This window comes from Gymnoscopelus braueri, assembly GCF_963280865.1.
Source record: "Gymnoscopelus braueri genome assembly, chromosome: 12".
Taxonomy (NCBI): Eukaryota; Metazoa; Chordata; class Actinopteri; order Myctophiformes; family Myctophidae; genus Gymnoscopelus; species Gymnoscopelus braueri.
In genome coordinates, this window is record NC_137614.1 from 31,788,426 (window position 1) to 31,812,205 (window position 23,780).

The window sequence follows — 23,780 nt, forward strand, 5'->3', positions numbered from 1 at the left end:
CTTGTCCACCTTTGGAGTTACATCAAACCAAACACAACCCAAACCCAAACCTCTACCAAAGTGGTCTTGCCCTTTAAATCTAGTCTCTAAGGCAGGATCTACTCTATTTTTCATTCAAGGACAAAGTCAAACACACACACACACACACACACACACACACACACACACACACACACACACACAAGAAGGTGCAACTTACCCCGTTAGCCTGAATTTCTTTTGGGGAAGGTACCACAAAGTAATCCCCTTGAATGGAATGGTATGGTATCTGAGATACGTCCCCCTTTACTGTGCACACAGGAACACTGTGCACTTTGGCACAAAGGTATGTCAGCTTGTGTGAACTTTGCCACATACCAGTATCTCGGAAATCACCTCAGGACTCGACAACAAAGAAACACATGTTCTATAATCCCTTGCCTGCCCCAGAAAGAACATTAAGCCTGATTTATACTTCGTGGTATGATGGTGTCGCATGCCAGAAATAGCACATCTACAAGCGTTGCATTGTGCCATTGTATAATATGTATAAATATTATAAATATATACACATATACATATACACATATATATACATATATATATACATATATGCACGTATACATATATACATACACACACACTGTAGCAATGCAAATCAACATTATTAGGCAACAGTTACATCAGAGTGCCTGGATTATGCCGAAATATGGACATGCCTGATGTCACAAGACTGACATCATCCAGGTTGGAACTAACTGTGACATCACCAACATAAAAGCTGGTACTGGAAGAAGGTTCCTATTATTAATTTATTATATGTTACAATCTATTAAATCTATTGCAGTTTGTAACTAGAAGTAAGTAACTAGAAATCCGAGTTTTGAGTAGTTTACACATAACACATTTTGGTAACTCTGGGATTCTTGATTAGTAAACCTGGTCAGGCCACCCATCTCTATTACTTCCGACAGCATCAACAGTAATACAGTATGATGTCTCAGTTCCAGGACGTGATGCGGCAACAGCTGGAGAGCTCCATGCACGGAGAACTGGAGAAGCTACTGGACACGATATCAACGGCCGCCGAGAGGGAGCTGTGCAGGAAAGACCTTGAAGGTTTCAAGAAGCTGTTCCTCAGGTTTCTTCAGGTGAAGGGACCATCCGTCGAATGGCACAAGATACAGCAACCCGCAGAAGATTTAATCCAGCCTTATGATAAAATAGCTGCTCCTGGCCTCCCGAACAGCAGTGTGGTTGACAGTCTCAACAAGCTTGTGGTGTTGAAACTTAATGGAGGTCTGGGGACCAGCATGGGGTGCACAGGCCCAAAGAGCCTCATCACCGTCCGCAACATGAACACCTTCCTGGACCTCACTGTGCAACAGATGGAGCATTTGAACAAGACGTACAACACGGATGTTCCTCTTGTTCTCATGAACTCTTTCAACACGGACGAGGACACAAAGAAGATTCTGCCTAAGTATGCTCATCACCGTGTAAAGATACACACCTTCACCCAGAGCAGGTACCCACGCATCAACAAGGAGTCCCTTCTGCCAGTGGCCATGGGCATGACCGATCAGGACACAGATGTGTGGTACCCGCCTGGCCACGGAGATGTCTTCGCCAGTTTGTACAACTCTGGCCTGCTGGACCAACTCATAGCCCTGGGAAAGGAGTACATCTTTGTGTCCAACATCGACAACCTGGGAGCCTCCGTGGACCTCCACATCCTGCACCACCTGGTCAGCCAGTCCAATGGCAATCGCTGCGATTTCATCATGGAAGTGACAGACAGAACTAAAGCTGACATTAAAGGTGGAACCCTGGTCCAGTATGAAGGTAAACTGCGGCTGTTGGAAATTTCCCAGGTGCCAGAGGCTCACATTGATGAGTTCAAGTCCATCACCAAGTTTAAAGTCTTCAACACCAACAATCTGTGGATCTCTCTAAATGCCATCAAGAGGCTGCAGGAACAGAATGCCATAGACATGGAGATCATAGTTAACCCCAAGACGCTGTACAGTGGTCTGAACGTGATCCAGCTTGAGACCGCCGTGGGTGCGGCCATCAAGTGCTTCAACAACGCCATGGGCATCAATGTGCCACGCAGCCGCTTCCTGCCCGTCAAAACCACCTCTGACCTGCTATTGGTCATGTCCAACCTGTACAGCCTGGAGGCGGGCTCTCTCATCATGAACAGCAACAGAGAGATCCCCACCACACCCCACATCAAACTGGGAGACTCCTTTAAAAAGGTGCAGGAGTACCTGAGGAGGTTTCAGAGCATCCCTGACATGCTGGAGCTCGACCACCTTACAGTGTCTGGAGACATCACCTTCGGCAAACATGTTTCACTGAAGGGAACAGTAATCATCATTGCCAACCAAGGGGCCCAGATCAATATTCCTCCTGGCTCCATGCTGGAAAATAAAATTGTGTCTGGCAACCTCTGCATCCTGGACCACTAAGCCAACCTTCATTGTCATACATCATGTGACCAAGACTCCTTCATCCCAGTCGTGTTTTCTTTATAGGCCTACCTTATGACATATGAGGGAAATTCAGTTTCAGCTTCACCCAGCTGATGGCTACTCAGATGGTTCCAATGAGCACTCACTCAAGGGGTAGCAGTTAAGTGTCTTGCTCAGAGACACACTTCAACACAGAGGTGAACCAGCGATCTTCTGATTACCAGACAGCTTCTTTTTTAAGGGGTGACTGTAGGTTAACGTGCCACTAACGTACAGTCACCCCTTGTGATTTATTTGGTCTCATCCACACGTTGCACCGTCCGTGTTGGCAAGCTGTGTGGTGAACGAAATAGGTTATCATGTGAAGCAAAATGAACAATTTTATACTTTATTAGCAGTTTGCAAAAAAATCACAGGAAAGTACAGTTCAATACAAGGTCAGCTAAAATGATTTAAAACCCAAGAAAGCCTATGGCTTGTTTCCCTTGGGGTCCTTTCTACTCAATTCATAGAGACATCTAATGACAGACAGATATACAATATATGCAAAACATCATAAAAACAGTTTGAAAACAGAAAAACTAATATGTACAGTAAACAGTTCACAGCTGTGTCTCACTCTCAGCCAAATCACAGCAGCCAATCACATGGGTGAGGTTTTGAAAACACGTCATACTTGCAGACCTTCCAGATGGTTGGTAGGAGATGGTTTTGTTTTTATTATTGGTGAATTGGTGAAAGTTACAAATGACCTCTTGACTGCATCAGATAACAACCTCCTCTCTGTATGGTTTTGTTGGACGTTAGTGCTGCATTTGATACTATTGACCACCATATTTTGTTGCAGAGACTAGAGCACTTGGTTGGCATTAAGGGTGCCGCGCTGAACTGGTTTGAGTCTTATCTGTATGACAGATTTCAGTTTGTAAATGTTAATGATACATCCTCAATACGTGAAAAGGTTAGATATGGAGTCCCACAAAGCTCTGTTCTAGGACCAATACTATTTACAATATATATGCTTCCTTTGGGTAAAATCGTTAGGAAACACTGATACGTTTCCAGTGCTATGCGGATGATATACAATTATATGAAGCCAGATGAAACGGATCAACTAAACTTCAAGCATGCCTTTTTTAGTTTTCCAAAATTTTTATCGCACGATTTTGTAACCCATTTTTCACCCAGTGCCAATTGCCTAAACTTGTAATCCTGGCCGCTACTCTCCCCCTGCCAGCCTGGGGAGAGCCCTGAACTGAGCTCATGCTTCCTTCAATGCATGAGGAGTGAGCAGGCCGCTTCTTATCACCTGACAGGGGGGAGTTTACTAGGACGTAACGCGTGGAAGGAACACGTTATTCCAACCAGTTCCTTTCCCCTGGGTCAGGCGCCCGGGCTGACCAGGGGAGGCAGTATAGAGACCAGGATTACTGCATGTTTTTTGTGAGGGTACCTACCCTAGGGGACACGGGGAGAACATGCAAACTCCACACAGAAAGGCCCTTTCGCCAACCCCACCTAGGGTATGGGCACTGATGACGTGGAGGAGAGAACACGAATTACCTACTCCTCAACTCGGACAAAACTGAAGTTATTGTACTTGGCCCTAAGCACCTTAGACAAATTAGCCGATGAGAATCTTACCCTGGATGGCATTACCTTGGCCTCCAGGGCCACTGTAAAGAATCTGGGAGTTACGTTTGACCAAGATATGTCCTTTCAATCCCACATAAAATAAATTGGTCAGTCACCCTATAAAGTTAAAAGGCAAAAGTGTCTCTCCCTCTCCACCTCCCCTTCCCCTCTCCTCTTCCTTACATCCCCTTCCTCTCTCTTCTCCTCCATTACATTACATTACATTATATTACAGTCATTTAGCAGACACTTTTATCCAAAGCGGCTTACAATAAGTGCATTCAACATAGGTAGGCAAGGAAACTACCAGAAGTATTAAGTGCGTTCTCTTCTAAAACAAGCAAATAAGAGTATACCTAGCGCTAAGGTAAAAGTGCAATATATCAGCTACCTACTTTCTTAAACAGATGAGACAAATAGGAAAATCAAATGAGCAAGAGCTAAAACAAATAAGTGTATCGAATAAACAAGATCCAATAAGACAAGAGCTCGTACAACTAATTGACAACAAGTAGGCAAGGCAAAGAGGAAGGGTATGTTTCCTGAAGAGGTGGGTTTTCAGCCTGCGGCGAAAGATGGGCGGTGACTCTGCAGTTCATTCCACCACTGTGGGGCCAGAACAGAAAAAAGCTGTGACCGTGTAGATCGGCCAGAAGGACCCCTGAGCGACGAGGCAATCAGTCGTCCCGAGGCGGCAGACCGAAGTGGTCGGGCAGGGGTGTAAGCCTTGACCATAGTCTGGAGGTAAGAAGGAGCTGTTCCTTTCACTGCCCTATAGGCTAGCACCAGGGTCTTAAACTGCATGCGAGCCGCTACGGTCAGGTACAGTATTAGCAATCAAACCCAGAGTGATAAAAGCCACACACAGTGAGTACTGAGAAATCAGTCTCAGGCACCAAATGCCTGGCCAAAAAGAGAAACTTTACTATTGCAAGTAACTGTTGGTGAAATGCCACGGCAACACCCCTCACCTCGCTGATGAAGCAGTCATTTCATCACCTCACTGTTGAAGCGCACGGGAGGGGGCCCGGGGGGCACCAAATGTGGTCGTAGCCCCAGGTGCCACAAAGGGTTAATCCTGCCCTGCCTGTACCGTTTTCTCTTGGTGTATATGTTACAGGGTGAATGGAGAACCAGGTAGATTGAAGAAGGCGCGTTCGTTTTTACCACCCACCCAGCAATTCTGTAGAAGCAACACTAGAGGGAGCCACAAGCCAGGCTTGTGCACAAACATATATGGCTGCGACCACACACACACAGTCACACACACACACACACACAAGCACACGCGCACGCGCTCATGCTTTTTTTGGTTTATTGAAAGCAGGACTGTTAAGATACTTTTATTGTGTTCTGGCTTTTGTTTTACTTTCTCCCTGACACACACACACACACACACACACACACACACACACACACACACACACACACACACACAGTGATCCATGAAAGTAACTATTCTGTCCCTATCGGTTTACAACTCAAACGGCACTGAGTCGACTAGTAGAGCATCGGCCGGTCAGCGCGGGCACTCGCGCCTGGAGGCGCGAGGGCGCGCTTCCTCGGCCTCAAGCTCCACTAAGTCTGCGCGCCTCCGTCGTGGACAAGCGTGTGCGTGTGCACGCATGTTCAGCGTTCCCCTAGCGTAGCTTCCTGGTTGCTATGTGGGGGGGAAAAGACAACAACAAAAGACAGGTCCGCGTCGGCACATCAAAGCCCCGCCTCTCCGCGTTCTCCTCCTCCTCCTCCTCGGAGGAGAAGGAGGACTTTTTATTTCGCGAGGAGGAGGAAACTCCTCGCGAGCCTCGCGTAATAAACCCCCGCCTCGCAGCGCCGCGTCCTCCTTCTCCTCCTCCTCGCGAGCCTCGCTAATAAACCCTATCTCGAAAAGCCCTGCCTCGCTCCGAAGCCCCGTGCCTAAAAACGAGCGCTCTGTCTTCAATCTACCTGGTTCTCCATTCACCCTGTGACATATATATACACCTCACATAAAGAATATGGTGAAAAAAGACTCAACTGACTATAATACTTTTTACACATCTCTTATGCTGGCTACATGTAGGCCTATTGACAAGGACATCACCAGCTTATTGAGCTTTTGATATTTTTTTACGTTGTCAGACTGTTTACATGTGATGTAAACAGTCCTTGACTGTCAATGTCCCCCCTCCCCAGCCCAGCACATAAAACCAGGAAAAAAGAAAAAATCACACCCTGTGTGAAGTGGGCGGTGTCTTGCTAGCTAATCACAATACTGAATGGAGTCAACCAATCATGTACAAAAAATAAATACATGTATGAAACACTCTTTATGATGGAAGAAACCATAACTTAAAAAAAACTAATTTATGTTTTTTTAAAGTTATGGTTTCTTATATAGGGCTATGCACATGTGTCATGTGACACTGGCCAATCACAGTCCTGAATAGATTGTGATTGGCCAATCACGGTGCAGGGTTAGGCGGGGTACATTTTTGGCCAATCACAGCGCAGGATTTGTTGTACAAATATCCAAACCTCACTTATAGGGGCGGTTTCACCGCCCAAAAAATACACAAACACCCAAAAGAAGAAGAAGGTGAGGAAATAGATAAATAAATAAACAGGGGAATAAATACATTTGGAAATAAATAAATAAAACATTTTCTTCAAATTAACCTGCGCCTTTATTTCTACATTAATTTCTTTATTATTTAATTTATTATTCCTTAATTAGTTTATTTTTAAAATATGGCAGCTCTGGCCCTCAATCTTTGCCTCTACAGGATGGTTGTTTGTAAACAAGCCGGGCAACAAAGGCTTGTAAAGGCTATGCACTGTCTCCAGTGAACAGCATTTATCCATTTAGATACATTTTTTATGTTATTAAAACAGTTAAAAACTGTTTTTATTACAAATAAACTCAATCTGTGTTGTCTTCGTTTAAATGCTTAATTTATAGTTTTAATGTGCAAATGAATCGTTTCTCAATGGCCTCTTTTTACTCTAGAGGCCAGGGTATTCTTATTCTGAAGAGATCGTCAACCGGAAGTCTTATTTCTGATAAAGCTTCAAGGTGTAGTGAAATGAAAAATATGTTTTTCACACTTTTAGAGCATATCCGTGGTCATCATATGGGCATAATTAACAATAGATGCCAAAACAAATGAAAAAAACCAATTTTTGTGTATTTTTAAATCTAAAGTCCCTAAAAAGCCAATCTTAATTACTTCCTGTAAACGAAAACGTGCTGCGTGATGACATAACGCAGCCTTCATGAATATAAATGAATCTTGATTACATGCACCTGTTTGATTCCCATAGCTGCACGTTGTTCTTCAAACACAGCTGATTTTAATTACAGAGATACTCCGTTTTGAATCTCATTGAAGATGAGTGTATTACTCATTTTAAACTTCATCTGCACACTAAAATATGTATCTGAAAACATTATAGGTTAGAAATAAGCCAGGTAGTAGCAAACGTGCTTCACTGGCCGTCTCTCTCTCACTTGTAAACAAACACTAGCCGTGTTGCGCACGGCTGAAGTGATTGAGATCCAACGTCCCATAGCCTGAAGGGATGGGACCTTCTGATTGGTTTAGAGTCGGTTGAGCCGACGTTTCAGACTGAACCTTCAAAATAAAATGACCGGAAATGTCACTGCAGTGCGCCTTTCAGCTTCCGTGCTCACGGAACACAGCTGTTATTTCTGCTCACGGAACACAGCTCCGGGCAACGGCAACATGGCTGCGCCAGTAGACCACAGTCTCTCGTCTGTTGAGACTAGAAGAAATGGCCCTGGGTTCATTATGTTAACGCTGCACAACATAATTTCGGCTGAAGTAAATTTTCGGCATTTATTTGATTCAAAACAACGCCTGAGAGACATCAGGAGGAGTTTGGAGGAGGACCTGAAGACCTCCAGAGAGAAGTACGAGGCGGACAGGAGTCGCAGATGGAGGCGTCACATGCGGAGGAAGGTGGTGTATTGTCTCCTCCAGCCTAGCTCTGGTCCATGGACCATGGCGTTAGGAGACAAGAGTTCTCCTGAACGCTAAGGGACTTTCTATCCTTTCCCCTTATACCCGCGGCAGCGCAGGCTGCGCAGTCTCTCGTCTGTAGTAGAAATAAAACATACACTTTCGCTTCTCACCAAAACAAAGACGGTTTTATGGAGTTGAAAGCCTACTCTACTTAGTGGAAACACTCTGAGCCTCACGTCTAAAACACACTTTTTGGCCAGAAAATAAAATATTTCACTGGAAGGAAAACATGTTTTGGTTACTCCACTGCGCCCTCTAAAGATCTGGTTAATGGAATTTTTCTATTGACCAGATTTCGGTGAAATATTTAATTTTCTGGACAAAAAGTGTATTTTAGACGTGAGGTGGGGGGTTCAAAGTGTCCCACTAGTAGAGTAGGCTTTCAACTCCATAAAACCGTCTTTGTTTTGGTAAATAGCGAAAGTGTATATATATATTTTTTATTCATTGGGATCCCCCTGTACCTCTCAAAATACTTCAAAAACGTAAATGAAGTCCACAATCACAATACCAGTTAAACCCAGATTTGGCACAACAAAGGGAATGAACTCTTAGACTTTCTCATGCTATGCAACAAAAATGTGGAATGCGGCCCTACCAAAAGGAGTAAAGGAGTGTAAAACCCTACTCGCTTTCAAAACTGCACTAAAGAAACACCTTCAGGAGGCTGCAATTCCAAACTGGCCCATGTCAAAGTCTTAACCTAATCCCCCCCCCCCCCCCCTCTTCTCTTTTTCTTTTGTACATATTTCTTATGTCTCATACCAGTAACCTGTAAACTAATTGTATGACGTTCTGTATAGTAGTGTATATCTGTCTGTCTCTTATATGTCATCATGATTTGTGTGCGTGGGAACTCATTTTAAACAAGCTTAGTGCTTTACGAGTTATCCAATTTAGTAGACCTTGTATTGTGAATTGTACTTCCATGTACTGTTTCTCATGTCTTACTAAATAAAGTACATCAATCAATCAATCAATACCAACAGCCGAGAACAGTGTTGCCATGTCCGCTTATTATAAGCGACCTTGGGCTTGTTTTTCTGTAAAGTTGCTTGTAAATGTTGTTGGTTGCGGCTTTTTTGGGATGTTTCTTAAGTGTTGTTGCTTATTTTGGATTTTCAAACCCCCATCTGAAAATATTTTATGTCAGGGACCCTGGACCCACATACTACAAGATTTGTGGTGTTAAAATGTTTCAAAATTATTCCACATTTTCTTCAAGATTTTTTTGAAAATAGCAGATCTATGCGACGCGTTGTGAGCTTGTAGATCGGCTATTTTCAAATAGCCGCTGCATATTCTTTGAGACACACAGTTTTTGCCGGTTCAAACAAGGGAATCACGTGACGTTGATTCCCTTCTATTCGCTCATACTAGGACAGGACCTATGTGTAGGCAGAATAATTGGTTTGTAGTAGAGCTCATGTTGCCTAGTCTCTTCTTTTGGGCTTGTTTTCATAGACCCGTTTGCTTGTGTCTCTTGCAAAACCTGGCAACACTGAAGGTGGTGTATTGTCTCCTCCGGCCGAGAAGCCTGGAGAGAATCCAATGGAAGGTGGAGAGGCCACACGGACAGAAGTTCTGGTCCGGCGTTCTCAACGACTTCGACGGGGAACAGTGGAGGGAGCACTTCAGAATGTCGCGCAGCACGTTCGAGTACGTGCTCCAGCTCGTTGAGGGGAGCCTCCAGAAGAAGACCACCCACTGGAGGAAGCCCATCGAGCCCCGACGGAGGTTGGCTATAGTGGTGTGGTGGTACGCCACGCCGAGTGAGTACCGGCGCATCAGCTCTCTGTTCGGGGTGGGAACATCGACAGTGTGCAAGTTAGTGCGCCAGGTAACTTTGAAAACCACACAATCTGTATACTCGTATAGTATGGCATATACCACTGGTTCTCAAACTTTTTCATGTCAAGGACCCCCAAATTGACATGTATTTGGCCGACCCCCCATCTCAAAATATTTTTGTACCAGGGAGCCCCAAAAGAGAAGATTTATGTTTAAAAAAATCCAAATTATTCAAAACTTTCCAAACATTTGATATTTTTCAGATTTTTAAAAATAGCAGATGTATAAGCTCACAGCGTGGTACGAAGTGACGTGCCGTGAGCTTGTACATCTGCTATTTTTTAATAGCCAACATAGGAAAAAAACAGGAATAAGTGGTTAAAATGATTGTGATGCTGTATTAACTACTTTTGCTGGGGACCCCCAGGAATCCCCCAAGGACCCGGTCCTCACTTTGAGAACCATTGGCATATACTGTTAACTCTTTGACTGCCAGAGTATTTTCATAAAGTACTCCCCCAGTGCCAGCAATTTTCGTGTTTTTTTATTTTTATATTTTGAATTTTTCTCATGAAAATAATTTAAGGACACATAATGTAAAGACCCAGCACAATTCCGCCACTAGAGCGCAGCACATGACAGCTTGATCCATGTCGTTGGGTCTCTCTCACCCTTCTTCATAGATTAGACAAGGAAAAACATGAAAACGGATGTGACGTCCCCCCCATTGTTTTGATCAGCGAAAATTACGTTGTGATATACGACGGCGATGACTGATCGTCACCCAGACCATAGATTATAGAAGAGAACCGTTCCGTTTGTCCGTTATACCGTGTGAAAACCCGTTTATTTACCTATTTTGGACGAAAATGACTGGGGAAAAGAATCAAAAACCGGAAACGGAATCCAGGTCATGGAACCGGATGCAGATGTCCGTGAAGTAAGTGGAACTCGAGAATAACATTGAATATTAAGCAGCATAGCGCAATCAGAGATTAAACAATGAACGCGCGTCCAGCGCGTCGAGCGCGTCGACGGCCAACTGGACAAAGTAGCACTTGACGCGTTATCGCGTCGTCCGCAGTCAAAGAGTTAATAAAGCTGCAATCCGGAACTTGTATTAAGTGAGAACCATTGGCATATACTGTTAATAAAGCTGCAATCCGGAACTTGTATTAATAAATGCGTTATTTTTAATCATTCTGCATGGTATGTTAATGCAATAAATAGTAGCCTACATCTGCAGTGGTTGGGCTCCTTACTATTCCACTGACACATTTAGACCTTTGTGTTAGGTAGGATAGGGCTCAGGTCGAGGCCATAGACTTACTGTAGGTGCTTTTGGGGGGGACCGAAAATATTGATTAACCCACTATATAATTTTACTCATTAAACTTGCATAATGGCAATATTTGATATGGTTGTAACTTTGTTTCTTTGAGTAGACAAAAATTGTATGATATTATAATGAGCATTAGTGAGGACCAATTATATGAAGATAAAAATGGGTGAACTGGGTTAAGTGGTCCTTTTAAATTTAAGAAGCTGATACCTGCAGATGTCAGGTTATTGTCAGTGGATAAATTAACACTGAGGATTTTTCTGTGCACCCTATGCCAGGTGACCACAGCTTTGAAGACCACCCTGGCTGAACGTTTCATGTGCCTACCGAAAGGAGAGCGTCTTCAGGAGACACTTAGTGGGTTTTCTGACCGTGGTTATCCTATGTGTGCTGGTGCCATTGATACAACCCACATTCCTATCATCGGTCCCAAGGATGACCACATTGTGCTGCAGGCTGTGGTGGATCACAAGTTCTGGTAAGTTGTAACGGGCACGATTGTAAAAATGTGTGAGTGGTTATTTTGCCAAATTGGAGATGTGTTATTAATTTTAGCTGCATTTATTTTATGTCTGAAATGCGCTTTATATATATATTTTTTAAATTACTACAATTTTCATTTTTCTTAGCTTCACAGATATATGTATAAGCTGGCCTATAAGCTGTCCTGACCGCACACATGATGCTCGAGTGTTGGCCAACTCCCCCTTGTATAGAATGGCTGAAGACCAAGAGGGTTATCTGTTCCCCCGAGAGGTTTGACATTTATTTGTAATAACATTTATATAACCCTACAGGTAGTCTCTCCTGTGACAGCCTTTTACCTGAAAACTATCTGACAGCAAAAAGTCTGAAAATTACGCTTTCTGGTAAAGCAAGGCCACTCTCCAGAGTAACCCTACTCAAGCAAGCAATGTTGCCATGTCTCCACAGACATCTTCGATGGTGAATGGAGTAGAAATTCCTGTACACCTCATTGGAGACTCTGCCTATCCATTGAAGAAGTGGCTGATGAAAGGCTTCACCAATCATCACAACCTGAACCAGGAACAGTGCAACTTCAACAAGCGTTTAAGCTCAGCTTGTCTGGTGGCTGAAAACGCCTTCTGCCGTCTCAAAGGTCGTTGGAGATGTCTGCTCAAGCGCAATGATGTAGATGTTGAACTCATGCCTGATATTGTTACAGCTTGTTGTATCCTGCACAATGTGTGTGAACTAAACAATGATGTCTTCTTACCTGAATGGAACACAGAGCTTAATGAACCAACACACAAGCCAGACCGTGATGTTTACCAGGGAGATATTTTGCTGCATAGTACACAAGATATTCGAAAGGCAATGATGGAACTTTTGTAAGTGTGTTTCTGAGCATCAAGCATCAGCATCAAGGAAGGTGATACCAGGAGGCTGAACAGGCTTATTAAGAAAGCTGGTTCTGTATGAGGACCAAACTCCTGGCCATCATGGACAATCCCTCTCACTCCCTACATCAGTGGTTTTCATGTCAACAACCTCCAAATTGATACGTATTGGGCCGCAGACCCCCATTCAAAAAGAGTTTGTGCTAGGGACCCCCATAAGAGAAGATTTTCGTTGTTAGATTAGATATAGGTGGGGAAACAGTGCAGAGATTGAAACCTATGATCTAATAGTCATTCTTATACATTCTCTCATTGGGTTAACTTCTAGCTAGTGAAACAATAGTGAAATTAAACCACTTAAACATACTTTGTTGACTGGTGTCCCCAAGGGTTTGTATTCCCCCCCCTCATATTTCCTTCTGCACCAAATCTCTGCCAGAAATAGCCATGGCGACATGAGCTTGTAGATCTATTTCCACCGAATGTTTGCCTACAGTATTGTTACCAAATGTTTACCTCTAATGACCTGCCCAGGCCAGAATAGGGATGCTAGGGTTTATGTGATTAAATCTATTGGACTCACTGTTCAAAGAGTTGATCTGCTGTTTGTCTAGCACCGGGGGCCTATTTCACGAAAGCAGAATTAGGGGTTAAGCCTGGATTTAATACCTATCCTGGCTTAATTTAGCCAGTATTAGCAATGAATCGGTTTCATGAAAACTGAATTATCTTGCCAGATTATTTTAGCCAGAGCACCCTGGATAAGTTTATCCATGACTCGATTTCACGAAAGAAATGTTACGCAATCCTACCTTAGTTACCATGGAAATTTAGCTGTGAAGTTAGCCTGTTAGAGACCAGGCTAACAGCAAAGCTTACTTAATCCAGTGCCTTATTCTTCAAGTTTTTCCACAGTTAATTCAACACATGTTTGTACTGTATATATAAATACAGGTAATATCAAATACATTGTAAAAATCACACCCTGTGTGAAGTGGGCGGTGTCTTGCTAGCTAATCACAATACTGAATGGAGTCAACCAATCATGTACAAAAGATAAATACATTTATTGAAACACTCTTTATGATGGACGAAACCATAACTTGAAAAAAAAAATGTATTGTTTTTTTTCAAGTTATGGTTTCTTATATAGGGCTATGCACATGTGTCATGTGACACTGGCCAATCACAGTCCTGAATAGATTGTGATTGGCCAATCACGGTGCAGGATAATTGTACAAATTTCCAAACCTCACTTATAGGGGCGGTTTCACAGCGCAGGATATTTGTACATTTTTCCAAACCTCACTTATAGGGGCGGTTTCACCGCCCAAAAAATGAGAGACATGACGCTTTATTAGCAAGACAGTCTTTTATTATATTATTCCTCATTTTGCTGGTTTCCCCGTTACTGGAAACCCCTTAATGTTACAGAGTAGAACTGCCTTAGATTCTCTGTTGATGATGTGGCCATAGCTGAATGGTTAGAGAGCCTGCCTGACAAGCCATAAATCCCAGGTTCGATCCCAGGCCTCAGCAATGTGTCAAAGTGTCCCTGAAAAGAATAGTTCACCCAAAAAATACTTATTTTCTATCAATTACACACTCCATGAAGCCTTGAATTCATGGAGATTTTTTTGTTCTTGACACATTCCTGAGCATAGACTCAGACATATATTATATGCGCATGGCGCATATAATAGGCTATCGCATTGTAGATTAGTAGGCGATAATTCCAATATTCACTATACACTCATGTTTAAGCCTAACTGAATTATATATTTATGGACTTGTATATAAATTGTATATATTTTTGGACGACTTGTGCATTTCATTTGTCGGCAATACTTTGCCACGTTTTCTCCCTGGATCCATTTATTGCGGCCGTGTTTCCTTTCTTGCTTATTATACATTTTACTTCCTCGTATGATTCCGGGGAGACGACAAATTTATTTTTAGCTCAAGAGTCTTGAGGCTTGGGTCCCGGCTCCCGGGGAGACATCAAATTTCTCTTTTGGGTCTTGATTCCCAAGACTCAAGACCCAAAAGAGTCTTGAGTCAAGACTCAGGCTTCTCTTTTGGGTCTTGAGTCAGACCCAAAAGAGAAATTTGATGTCTCCCCGGGAGCCTGGGACTCTTGAGCTAAAAAGTTTGTGAACCACTGCCATTTAGAACAGTGGTTTTCAACCTTTTTCATGCCAAGAACCCCTAAATTTATATACATTTGGCCGCGGACCGCCATCTGAAAATGTTTTGTAACAGGGACCCCCAGAAGCAAAGATTTGAATTAAAAATGTTCGAGCGGGCAGGCAGCTAATCACCACCGTATCCATTCAGCAGAGCGACCCTCGCCTATATAGTGATGCAAATGTATGCCTTTGTCTTCATGGGGTACCAGGAGTGCCAGGGGTGGGGGTCTGGGTCATCACCTGTACTCACCTGGCATAAAAGGGGCTCTGAGAGCAGCTTGAGCCATTCATTACTAAACTACAACATGAAGAGACCACCGCTGAAGAATTGATTGATTATACTTGCATATTGTTTTTATTAACGTTTTTCAGTTTTGTAGTCAGTGTGTGTATTGTTGTTGTTAACTTGTTTCCCCTGAGATTTTTTTTTTTAAAGATTTGTTTATTGACAGAGTACAATGTACATCCATCCATTTTACATTTTATACAGCAAGACAAGAAAAAAGACAATAGAAAACAAAAAGACAAAAAACAACCCTCCCCCCCCAAACCCATACCCCACCCCAGAATGGCATTCCCCCGAGATTTTTCCCCGAGTACCCCCCCGAATCTGGCCTGCCCTAAATGTAATTCCTGGGAACACCACTGTTCCATGAGCTGCTGCAGTGCTGCTGTTCAGCCACAGAAGAACGCTGCTCTGGTTTTGGGCTCCATGATTGGTCAAGTTCAAGGATTCTGCTATCGACTTTCATGGTCTTTTATATACATGTACGACGTGAAGCCTGGCTTTATCATCCTGGCTCGACACAGCCTGGCTTGAAAAGGTCTAGCTCGACAAAGTCGCTCCTTTTCAGCCTGGCTTGGCGTTCATGGAACGGAATAAACCAGGCTGTACGGACCAGACTTTGTCAAACCTGGATTTGACTTAAATCCAGGCTTATTTAATTCTCCTTTCGTGTAATAGGCCCCCGGACACTTGTGTGCACAGTTGTAAAAGACCATAGCAGTAGAATGGTTTAATAGTGTGTTTGGCTCGTACAAAATCATGTATAGGCTACTTGTACTCACATTTTAGTATCAATACCACAATGTAGAAATACTCAGGTAAAAGTCCTGTAGCCTACTCAACATTTACTGGAGTAAAAGCACAAATATATTGGCATGAAAATGTTTTCAAATATATAAAATCTTCTGAAAATAAGGCTGAAGTGGTTAATGTATGTTTTGTAATCAAAATCTGCAATGTAACTAGTAACTAAAGTTTTCAAATAATTGTAGTGGCATAAAAGTACAATATTTGCCTCTGAGATGTAGTGGAGTAAAAGTATTGAAAATTGGAACTACTTCAGCAAACACAATTTTGAGTCTTAGATGAACAATGTTAAACATGAACAATGTTAAACAAGAAACAAGACGAGCCAGCCAAACAATTTAATTTAATGACAGTCTCACATGACATAATGAAGTTCTCATTGTGTAGCTACCTATACATGGTAAGAATCAGAATACAAATGTAACAAATAAGTACAAAATCACATAATTTTGTATGTAATCTATTTGTGTTAGTCCTTCACTGACTGGTGTTCTGTAGGAGCCATGCAGGGCAGAGCCAGCAAGGTGACGTTGAAAACCTCGGTCTCATCCCCCCTCAGAGTGAGAGGTGCACATACCTGGGCCACCTCATTGGGCTGAAAATACACACACACACACGTGCACACACACAATCTGTCAATTTGTACATGGTGTAGTAGCTACTAAATAGTATGTGAGATGCATACTAACTTCAGGTCATTTTGTAGTTTTCAACAGTGGACTCTGTGGTTATAAATATCCCACATGCATTGGTTGCGTCCGAAACCACACACTAACGTACTACATACTACACAGTATGCTATTTTCCTACTGTTTAGAATTTACTAAGCAGTGCTCTCTCACTTCAGACATACTATGGAGGTTTGAAAAGTATCTAATTTACAATGATTTACTCCCTACCTTATGGCCACAACGGGGCGTCCATGTGACAGTGATGGTACGTCTTTGGCCGGGCTCCACGGTGCCTCTGCTGGGCTCCACGGTGAAGCCTTGCTGCTGCAAGTTCAACAAGTTGTCCCAAAGAAACTCTCCATTCTACGGCAACAGACATGGCCATCAACTAAAGTAGACTACTGACATTCGTGTGATAACTGTTCAACTAAAACAAATGGTTAAATGTTGCACAGCGGTATCGAGTTGAAAACACATCTTTAAAAGGCATTATGAGCTTTGTATGAATGGTTTCAGCCCGACCGACATTAGTTCTGCCTGACTCAGGAGTGAACTGTCTACTCAAAATAACTGGATTGTTTTGTATCTGTTGATCCTTTACTGTACCTTTTTAACAGGATGTGTGGAGCGGATGCAGCCCACCTCCAGTTCTCTGACAGCGGGTCTCATGGACCCGTCACTGTAAACCCCCCTCAGGGTCAGGAGCACAGGTACGATGGGCTTCTCTGACCTCTCCGAGTCTAGCACACCACACATGGAGAGGAGAGAAAGATGCAGTTACTGCCACCACACTTGTGATTTTAAAGAAAGAAAGCGGCTCGAATGCATCAGTGTTCTCAATGTAACGCCTGATTGCTTGGATGTCCATTGTGTCACATTCCGAAAATAGCCAATCTACAAGCTCAACACGTCACAGCATTGTATTTCAGCTGGAAATATTGAATGCTCAAAAGATATCAAAGCTATGATGTGATAATAAAATGAAAGATTTTCCCAGATAGAGAAGTAGGTTTAGGATAGGGTACTAGCTTCTTCTGTAATACAGTAGAATAATATTGGATGTTAATAGATATATAGATATAATAGATATTCTGTTTCCCACATTCCCACTTCAGATCTCAGTTCCAGCTGATCTCACAATTCAATGCACATCGCCACAATGAACATTGTACTCTTTTATCACTTCCCGTTAAATCGTCGTAAGTCGTGATGAATCTGAGCATGGACTATGAATGAAAACACAAATAAAAAGAGAGAAAATCTATTTGTGCAGACCATCTACCAAGCCACAGAAAGACAGAAAAGGTAGAGAAAGCGAGCAAGAGAAAGAGAAGGTTGGGAGTTGCCAGCAGTGACTACCTGTGAACTCAGTCCTTCTGTCTCCTATTAGGGGCAGCAGAGATTCAATGTTCACTGCCAGCGGGTCTCCTCCACACACATACATGGTGTGGGAGCAGGCAGCACCCTTCAGATCCATCACACACACTGTACTCTGTAGGAGGAGAATGGCTGAGGGTCAGTCTGGCTCTGTGTGTATTGGCACACAAACAACACATTGTGGACTTTGAACAATGTGTGCCTATAATGACGTGCCCAAAATAGTGAAAGTGCTTAATGTATGTGTTCAAGTGACCTTGTTGCTGAGCTCCACGGTGAGTCTGTCAGAGTAGTGGATAGATGGGTGGTCAGGCTGGAAGGTGACAATGATTTCCTGGCTCTTTCCTGGAGCTACGGAGCCTTTCATGGGACTCACACTGAACACACTGAGCCCACTGTGGTTCTGGGTTCCTGGTACAGGTCAACATGGAACAATAACCCTCATGAACAAACTTGACATGGTGACAATCCCCCTGGTGTCTGGTGTCAATTTAACTCTGAGAATATACACAATGTATACTTAAGGGACGGGTACACAATTATGAATAATAACAATAATAATAATAATAATAATAATAATAAATGTAATAATAAGGGTAATAATAATAACAACAATCTAAAAATGCATCAGCAAAAATGTCACATCAAACTATTATAGTTGATGATCCATACAGGTTGATGCATTTATTCGCGGTGAAAATCAACCTGGTTCCAAATAAACATTTGCATTGCTTTATCGCTCATTTAATATTTGCGTTCTGTGTGGATGTATTCATGACAAAATAACGATATTTCTGTGCGCATTAGTCACACAAAGACAACGGCCCTGGAGTGTAAGGAACTTAAGTTGCACACCGGTGTTACGCACCAAAAACAGCCGATCTATAAGCTCACAACACGCCGTGACATTTGTGCTTGTAGATAGGCTATTTCTGGTGCGCTACTTAAGCGCCTTGTTGAGGTCAGGCCTTACCCACAGTGGTCTGTGTGTGTGGGTAACTGCTGAGCAGTAATGGCGAGCAGTCAGCTCCACTCTGAGGCCTGGACGCAGCCAGGCTGGCCAGCAGTACTCTGAAACCCACTGCCACACACGAGCTGTTCTGCAGCTGGACGAGAAGGAGAGAACAGGATGGATATTGGATACCTGCCACTAAGGTTTGAGTCATACTTGGTTGCATGCTGGTGTCATGCACCGAAAATAGCAGATCTACAAGCTACAATCTTGATGCTTATTTGCTATCCTAATTACTTTGGAGGCTTGGATCACTTTCTTGGCATTATTTTCTATTTGTCCACTTACTCTGTTGTTGGATGACTAGGGTTCATGCCATTTACTCTGATCTTGCACTTTCTAAAGTTGCTCTGGATAAGAGCATCTGCTAAATGCTTAAATGCCTAAATTGAAACAAATTTCACAAAGTTGAGATGCTGTATTTACAACTGTTGTGGCTGAAAGTGTGTGGCTTTACACTATGCAACGCTAGTACAACTTGGTTTCAAGTACATTGGCGTGAAAGTAATTTCACTGTATAAAGCCAGCCTAATTCTATTAGGCTATAACTATAAGCAGTCCATAATCAGTGAAGTAACATTTACTTATTCTGCTGTTATGTCACCCCAGCCAATAGATCTACAGGCTCACAGCACATCACTGCGCAATGCATTGTCAGCTTGTAGATCTGTTATTTTCGCCACGCAACACCGGCATAAGATGAATATAAATTAAGCATATAGGCCTAAGCTACTTTTGAGAATCTTCGTCTACAACAATGTGCCCAAAATAGTCACAGACTGACCTTGAGAGCACGCGAGATACTCTCCTGCTCCAACACGTAGCCCAAGTCAAGGAGGTCTCCAGCAGGGGAGCAGGTAACGTTAGACTGCACCCCCTCCCCACACAGAGTCACATCCAGCGTCGTCCTGGGACAGTGAACGTGTACGGCCAGAGTCTCACGATACTGGGAGAGAGGAGGCATGGGAATCACAAATGGGGAGAGAGGGGAAATCACTTTTCTGCATTCACCCAACATTCACCCAACAGGCTTGGCTTGCTCAGTTGGCTTTTGAAGAGTGCTCGGTAGGGAGCTGTTACGGATTAAGTGTCTTGCTCAGGGACACTTAAACACGCAGATGGGTGAGCCGTGGGTCGAACCGGTGACCTTCTGATCACCAGACTGTGCCTCAACCCACTCATCTACCGCCGCCAATCAAACGGGCCATATAGTGTGTTTTTGTGTTGTGTGTATAATGAATGAATGAATCTCATTCCATCTCACCTTCTTGCCCTGGTTGGGAGTGAAGGCCAATAATAGGGTATGAACCTCTCCAGGACCAAAACGTCTAAGAGAGTTGAGCAGCGAGAATGGACCACTCAGGTCCAGCACTGATGACCTCAGCTGGGCAAAGGTCAGTGGTCAAGGAAAAGCATACATAGATGAAAACTAAATCATTACAACTAATGCAGTAACCATGGTTCGATTTGAAAAACAACAACACAAAGTGGGATGGGGCATTTTCTTAACCACTTAAAGGGATACTTCACTTTCGGGCCGGGGACACATTTAAAAAAAATATTAAAAATAAATGAAAAAAGTTATGGAAAATTCATGGCCCCCTCACACATTAGTAGGACACTGCGTGTCGTGAGGGGGCCATGAATTTTCCATAACTTTTTTCATTTATTTTTAATATTTTTTTTAAATGTGTCCCCGGCCCGAAAGTGAAGTATCCCTTTAAGCCCTACAACAGTATACTTCTCACACAACAAATAGCTAAACTGATCTGATCGGCTAGTTGCGCAATTCTTTTGTTACAAAATGGTGGAAAAAGTGTCCGTGACCTATATGGAGAGTGAGAACCAAAGGAATCCAGGGGAAAGAAATGTATTGTACGAGCTACGGTTCAAGAGTTATTGGCCATAACGTCGAGTGGGCTGTTGTAGCTACATATCCCAAAATGAAATGCATGTATTCATTTAGTCTGACCAGAGGCAGGGATAAAATGTATCCCCATGAGCTGTAAAAGTGAAAGTATAAGAAATCAGGGGCATGAATTTCCCCAAATCGGACCCTTGTACGGCACCGTTTTTCCCCCTTTAGTCAGTAATAGCTACTTCAGTGACAGGCTCTACTCTGGGCAGGATTTACCTGAAAAAAGGATACATCCAAACATTCCTTGGAAATATTCTTAACTGTAAACTTCTTGATCACTTTCTGTCCTAAGAAAATAAATGTATTAAAAAAATGCAAAGAGTACACACAGAGAAAATTGTGTACTTTTGAACACCGTAACACATGTCATATGATGAAATAGACTTTAAATGACTGACCCACTGCTACTTGATTGAAGTTTACAGTGGACTGTCCATTATTTGATATCACCACTATGTGGGGTTGTATGGCAGCACAACGCAGCTCCAGGTACAGTGTATTCAGTGGACTGAAACAACAACACAAATACATGGATGTCAAGCAATGAAACAGCAGTAGTGAGAGATACCACTTTTTGGCCACCAGATGTCACCCTTGTCTCACTTTCAATTTCCCCATGAATTGCGATTGTGTTCACCTGTGTCTTGTCATAACAGTGTATTTGCATAATCCCTGTCCTTATAGTTCAGTGTATATGTGAGCATATTCCAGTTTGCAGTGTCAGTGTTCTCTGTGTTAGCTTTCCGCAATATTGCTTGTTATTTATTCCATGTCTCTGTTACTCTACACAACAGTGTTTTGATTATGATTTATATTTTGTCATATGACAAGAGTATAAATTAAGTAGGGTACTGATGAAAACAGAGTGAGATTAATGTACCAAAACTATATTGATACAACATATCTCACAGTGCTCATGATACATGATACATGATACGGACATAATACTGACCATGACACTGATACTATTATACTGACATGATACACATGATACTGACCATGGTACTGTCCATGATACTGACATGATACTGACTATGATACTGACCTTGGTACTGGGATAAGACTTTGTTCATTATTATTTTTATTTTTTTTACATGTATGTCCTTCTTACGCTATCAATCAGTGACAGGCAGTGTTAACCACAAAACATTTTTAAATTATTTTGAAGGTTTTTCAAATTTCTTTTTAATTGGGACGCCAGGGTTACGCTGAATTCACACCAGCAGCGGACTTTTGCTAACGCGTTCTGAGAAAGGTTCAGTACATTGTCTACTATGGAGATGAGACAGATGCTCTCCCCACCGCACCAGAGGGTGGAGCCATCAAATAGCAAAGTGTCAAACTTCGATGCTGTCGCTGTGTGGCGAGACAGAGTGGCAAGCCAATCAGAAGTGTTCTGTGCTCTGAAGGTGTATGCATTTAACACCACAGAAACTGACTACTGTATGGAAGTAGCGAATATTGTTAATAGAGTTATCATACGTATGTGTGAAATGCATAAAAATTGAGCAACTACATGCATGGTCCATTTCATGCCTAAAATGCATAAATCCTTTACAAACAATCTGCCAGAGACAAGCATTAGCACTGTACTGTACTACCTCTGAGCTCCCCACCTGGGCACAGCTGCTGGCTTTGATCTGTTCGGAACACAGAGCTCTCGCTAGAGCATAACTCACTTACTTAGGAGGTTGGCACTCATACCCCGGACACAGACAATTTATTGTATTTGACGATTGTTCACACTACAGACATTCTCTCGCAGCTGCTGGTGTGAATTCACCGTTAAAACACATTGTTTGTCTTTGTGATTGCGATCGGTTTCTTCAAACATATTTCAGAGGGTGACTCGTGACTGTGTGAATCTGATGTTATGGGGGATTAGAGCACAGGAGATGTGTGGAAGCTGACGAGATACCAACCTCCATGTTGGCTCAGCTTGCGGGTGGTTGGCTGGAGGGTCTGACACAAAGCAGGGTACGGTGTGACTGCTGTAGCAGGATGCAAACGAGTGAAGCACAGAGGCTCGGCCCAGTTCATAGCCCTCTGACCTAGAAGCGGAGGGGTTAACACAACAAAACAAATCAACAAATGCACTCTACACAGTCAAATTCTCAGTGTCATTACGGGTTTATTTGGTTACATGTGTACACACAGAGTTAGATAACATGAATGATTTTTACTGTGTGCACTCTCACTCTATATACAGTATCTGCAATATACTTCTTTTTTTTTCATTGGTTAAATATTTAAATAACCCACATACTGTTCAATTATCCAAGCCATAGGGCTAGAGAAAAGTGAATTATTATTGTTCATAGTAATGTGCTTTTATCATTCTTTAGGATATACCAAAATGTTCTATGTAAGTTGGGCCTAGTGTGACAGAATAGGCAGCAGTAGAGTGTCTGCACCGAGACGACACCCTGCTGCTCAAAGGAACCTACCATTCTTAGGCGGGGGTAGGGCCCTAGATAAGAGACAAAAGCTTTGTGTGAGAACAAAGCCAAATGGTTGACTGGACAGATAGCAAAGGTGCCAGTCTGCTTTGCTGTGACAGGAAGCAGCAGGCAATCGCAAGGCTTTGTGGGTAAACAGAACTTCCGGTTGCTTGAACCTCCCTGAAGGAGGGCACTGTGTGAGAAGTTTATAAAGGAGCCTGTCTAGGAACAGACTTCAGATTCAATAAGTAACTGGCCATGGGTTGTCCCTCGAATATGGGTTCTTGAGTGACCCATTGATCATCTGGAAGAGAGTGGAAAGTCAATAGTAAGTAAAGCATTGTAAATGATTGTATGTTTGATGTGTTCATAATGGGATGAAGTCATATCTTAATACTGTGAATGTTCTGTGCTTGTTTTCTCTCTTACCAGGTTTTATTACCTATTTACCTAAATGTATTGTATGTGT

The 23,780-nt window shown here is 42.8% G+C and overlaps 3 protein-coding genes across 3 annotated transcripts in view; 2 read left to right on the plus strand and 1 right to left on the minus strand.

Annotated features, from left to right (window-relative positions):
* Positions 1–974: 974 nt before the first annotated feature.
* Positions 975–2,453, plus strand: LOC308096493 (UTP--glucose-1-phosphate uridylyltransferase-like; the record flags this gene model as incomplete). The annotated part of the gene is made up of 1 exon (XM_080443913.1): positions 975–2,453. The coding sequence occupies one exon, from the start codon at positions 975–977 to the stop codon at positions 2,451–2,453; it is 1,479 nt and encodes a 492-aa protein (XP_080300039.1).
* A 5,264-nt stretch (positions 2,454–7,717) lies between these two features.
* LOC308096494 (uncharacterized protein) lies at positions 7,718–13,452 on the plus strand (the record flags this gene model as incomplete). Its single annotated transcript, XM_080443914.1, has 5 exons — positions 7,718–8,053; positions 9,624–9,956; positions 11,528–11,727; positions 11,879–12,005; positions 12,183–13,452. The coding sequence occupies 5 exons, from the start codon at positions 7,718–7,720 to the stop codon at positions 12,603–12,605; spliced, it is 1,419 nt and encodes a 472-aa protein (XP_080300040.1). The 3' UTR covers positions 12,606–13,452.
* A 2,909-nt stretch (positions 13,453–16,361) lies between these two features.
* cfap74 (cilia and flagella associated protein 74) overlaps positions 16,362–23,780 on the minus strand; it is a gene marked incomplete at its 3' end in the record, with an annotated part of 58,817 nt that continues 51,398 nt past the window's right edge. The window contains exons 27-37 of the mRNA XM_080443915.1: positions 22,793–22,921; positions 21,269–21,378; positions 21,102–21,157; positions 20,217–20,336; positions 19,737–19,898; positions 18,914–19,046; positions 18,197–18,351; positions 17,923–18,055; positions 17,170–17,303; positions 16,792–16,926; positions 16,362–16,487 (exon numbers count right to left, since the gene is read on the minus strand). Of these exons, the coding sequence (XP_080300041.1) occupies positions 16,362–16,487; positions 16,792–16,926; positions 17,170–17,303; positions 17,923–18,055; positions 18,197–18,351; positions 18,914–19,046; positions 19,737–19,898; positions 20,217–20,336; positions 21,102–21,157; positions 21,269–21,378; positions 22,793–22,921 (1,393 nt within the window). The remainder of the gene's footprint in view (positions 16,488–16,791; positions 16,927–17,169; positions 17,304–17,922; positions 18,056–18,196; positions 18,352–18,913; positions 19,047–19,736; positions 19,899–20,216; positions 20,337–21,101; positions 21,158–21,268; positions 21,379–22,792; positions 22,922–23,780) is intronic.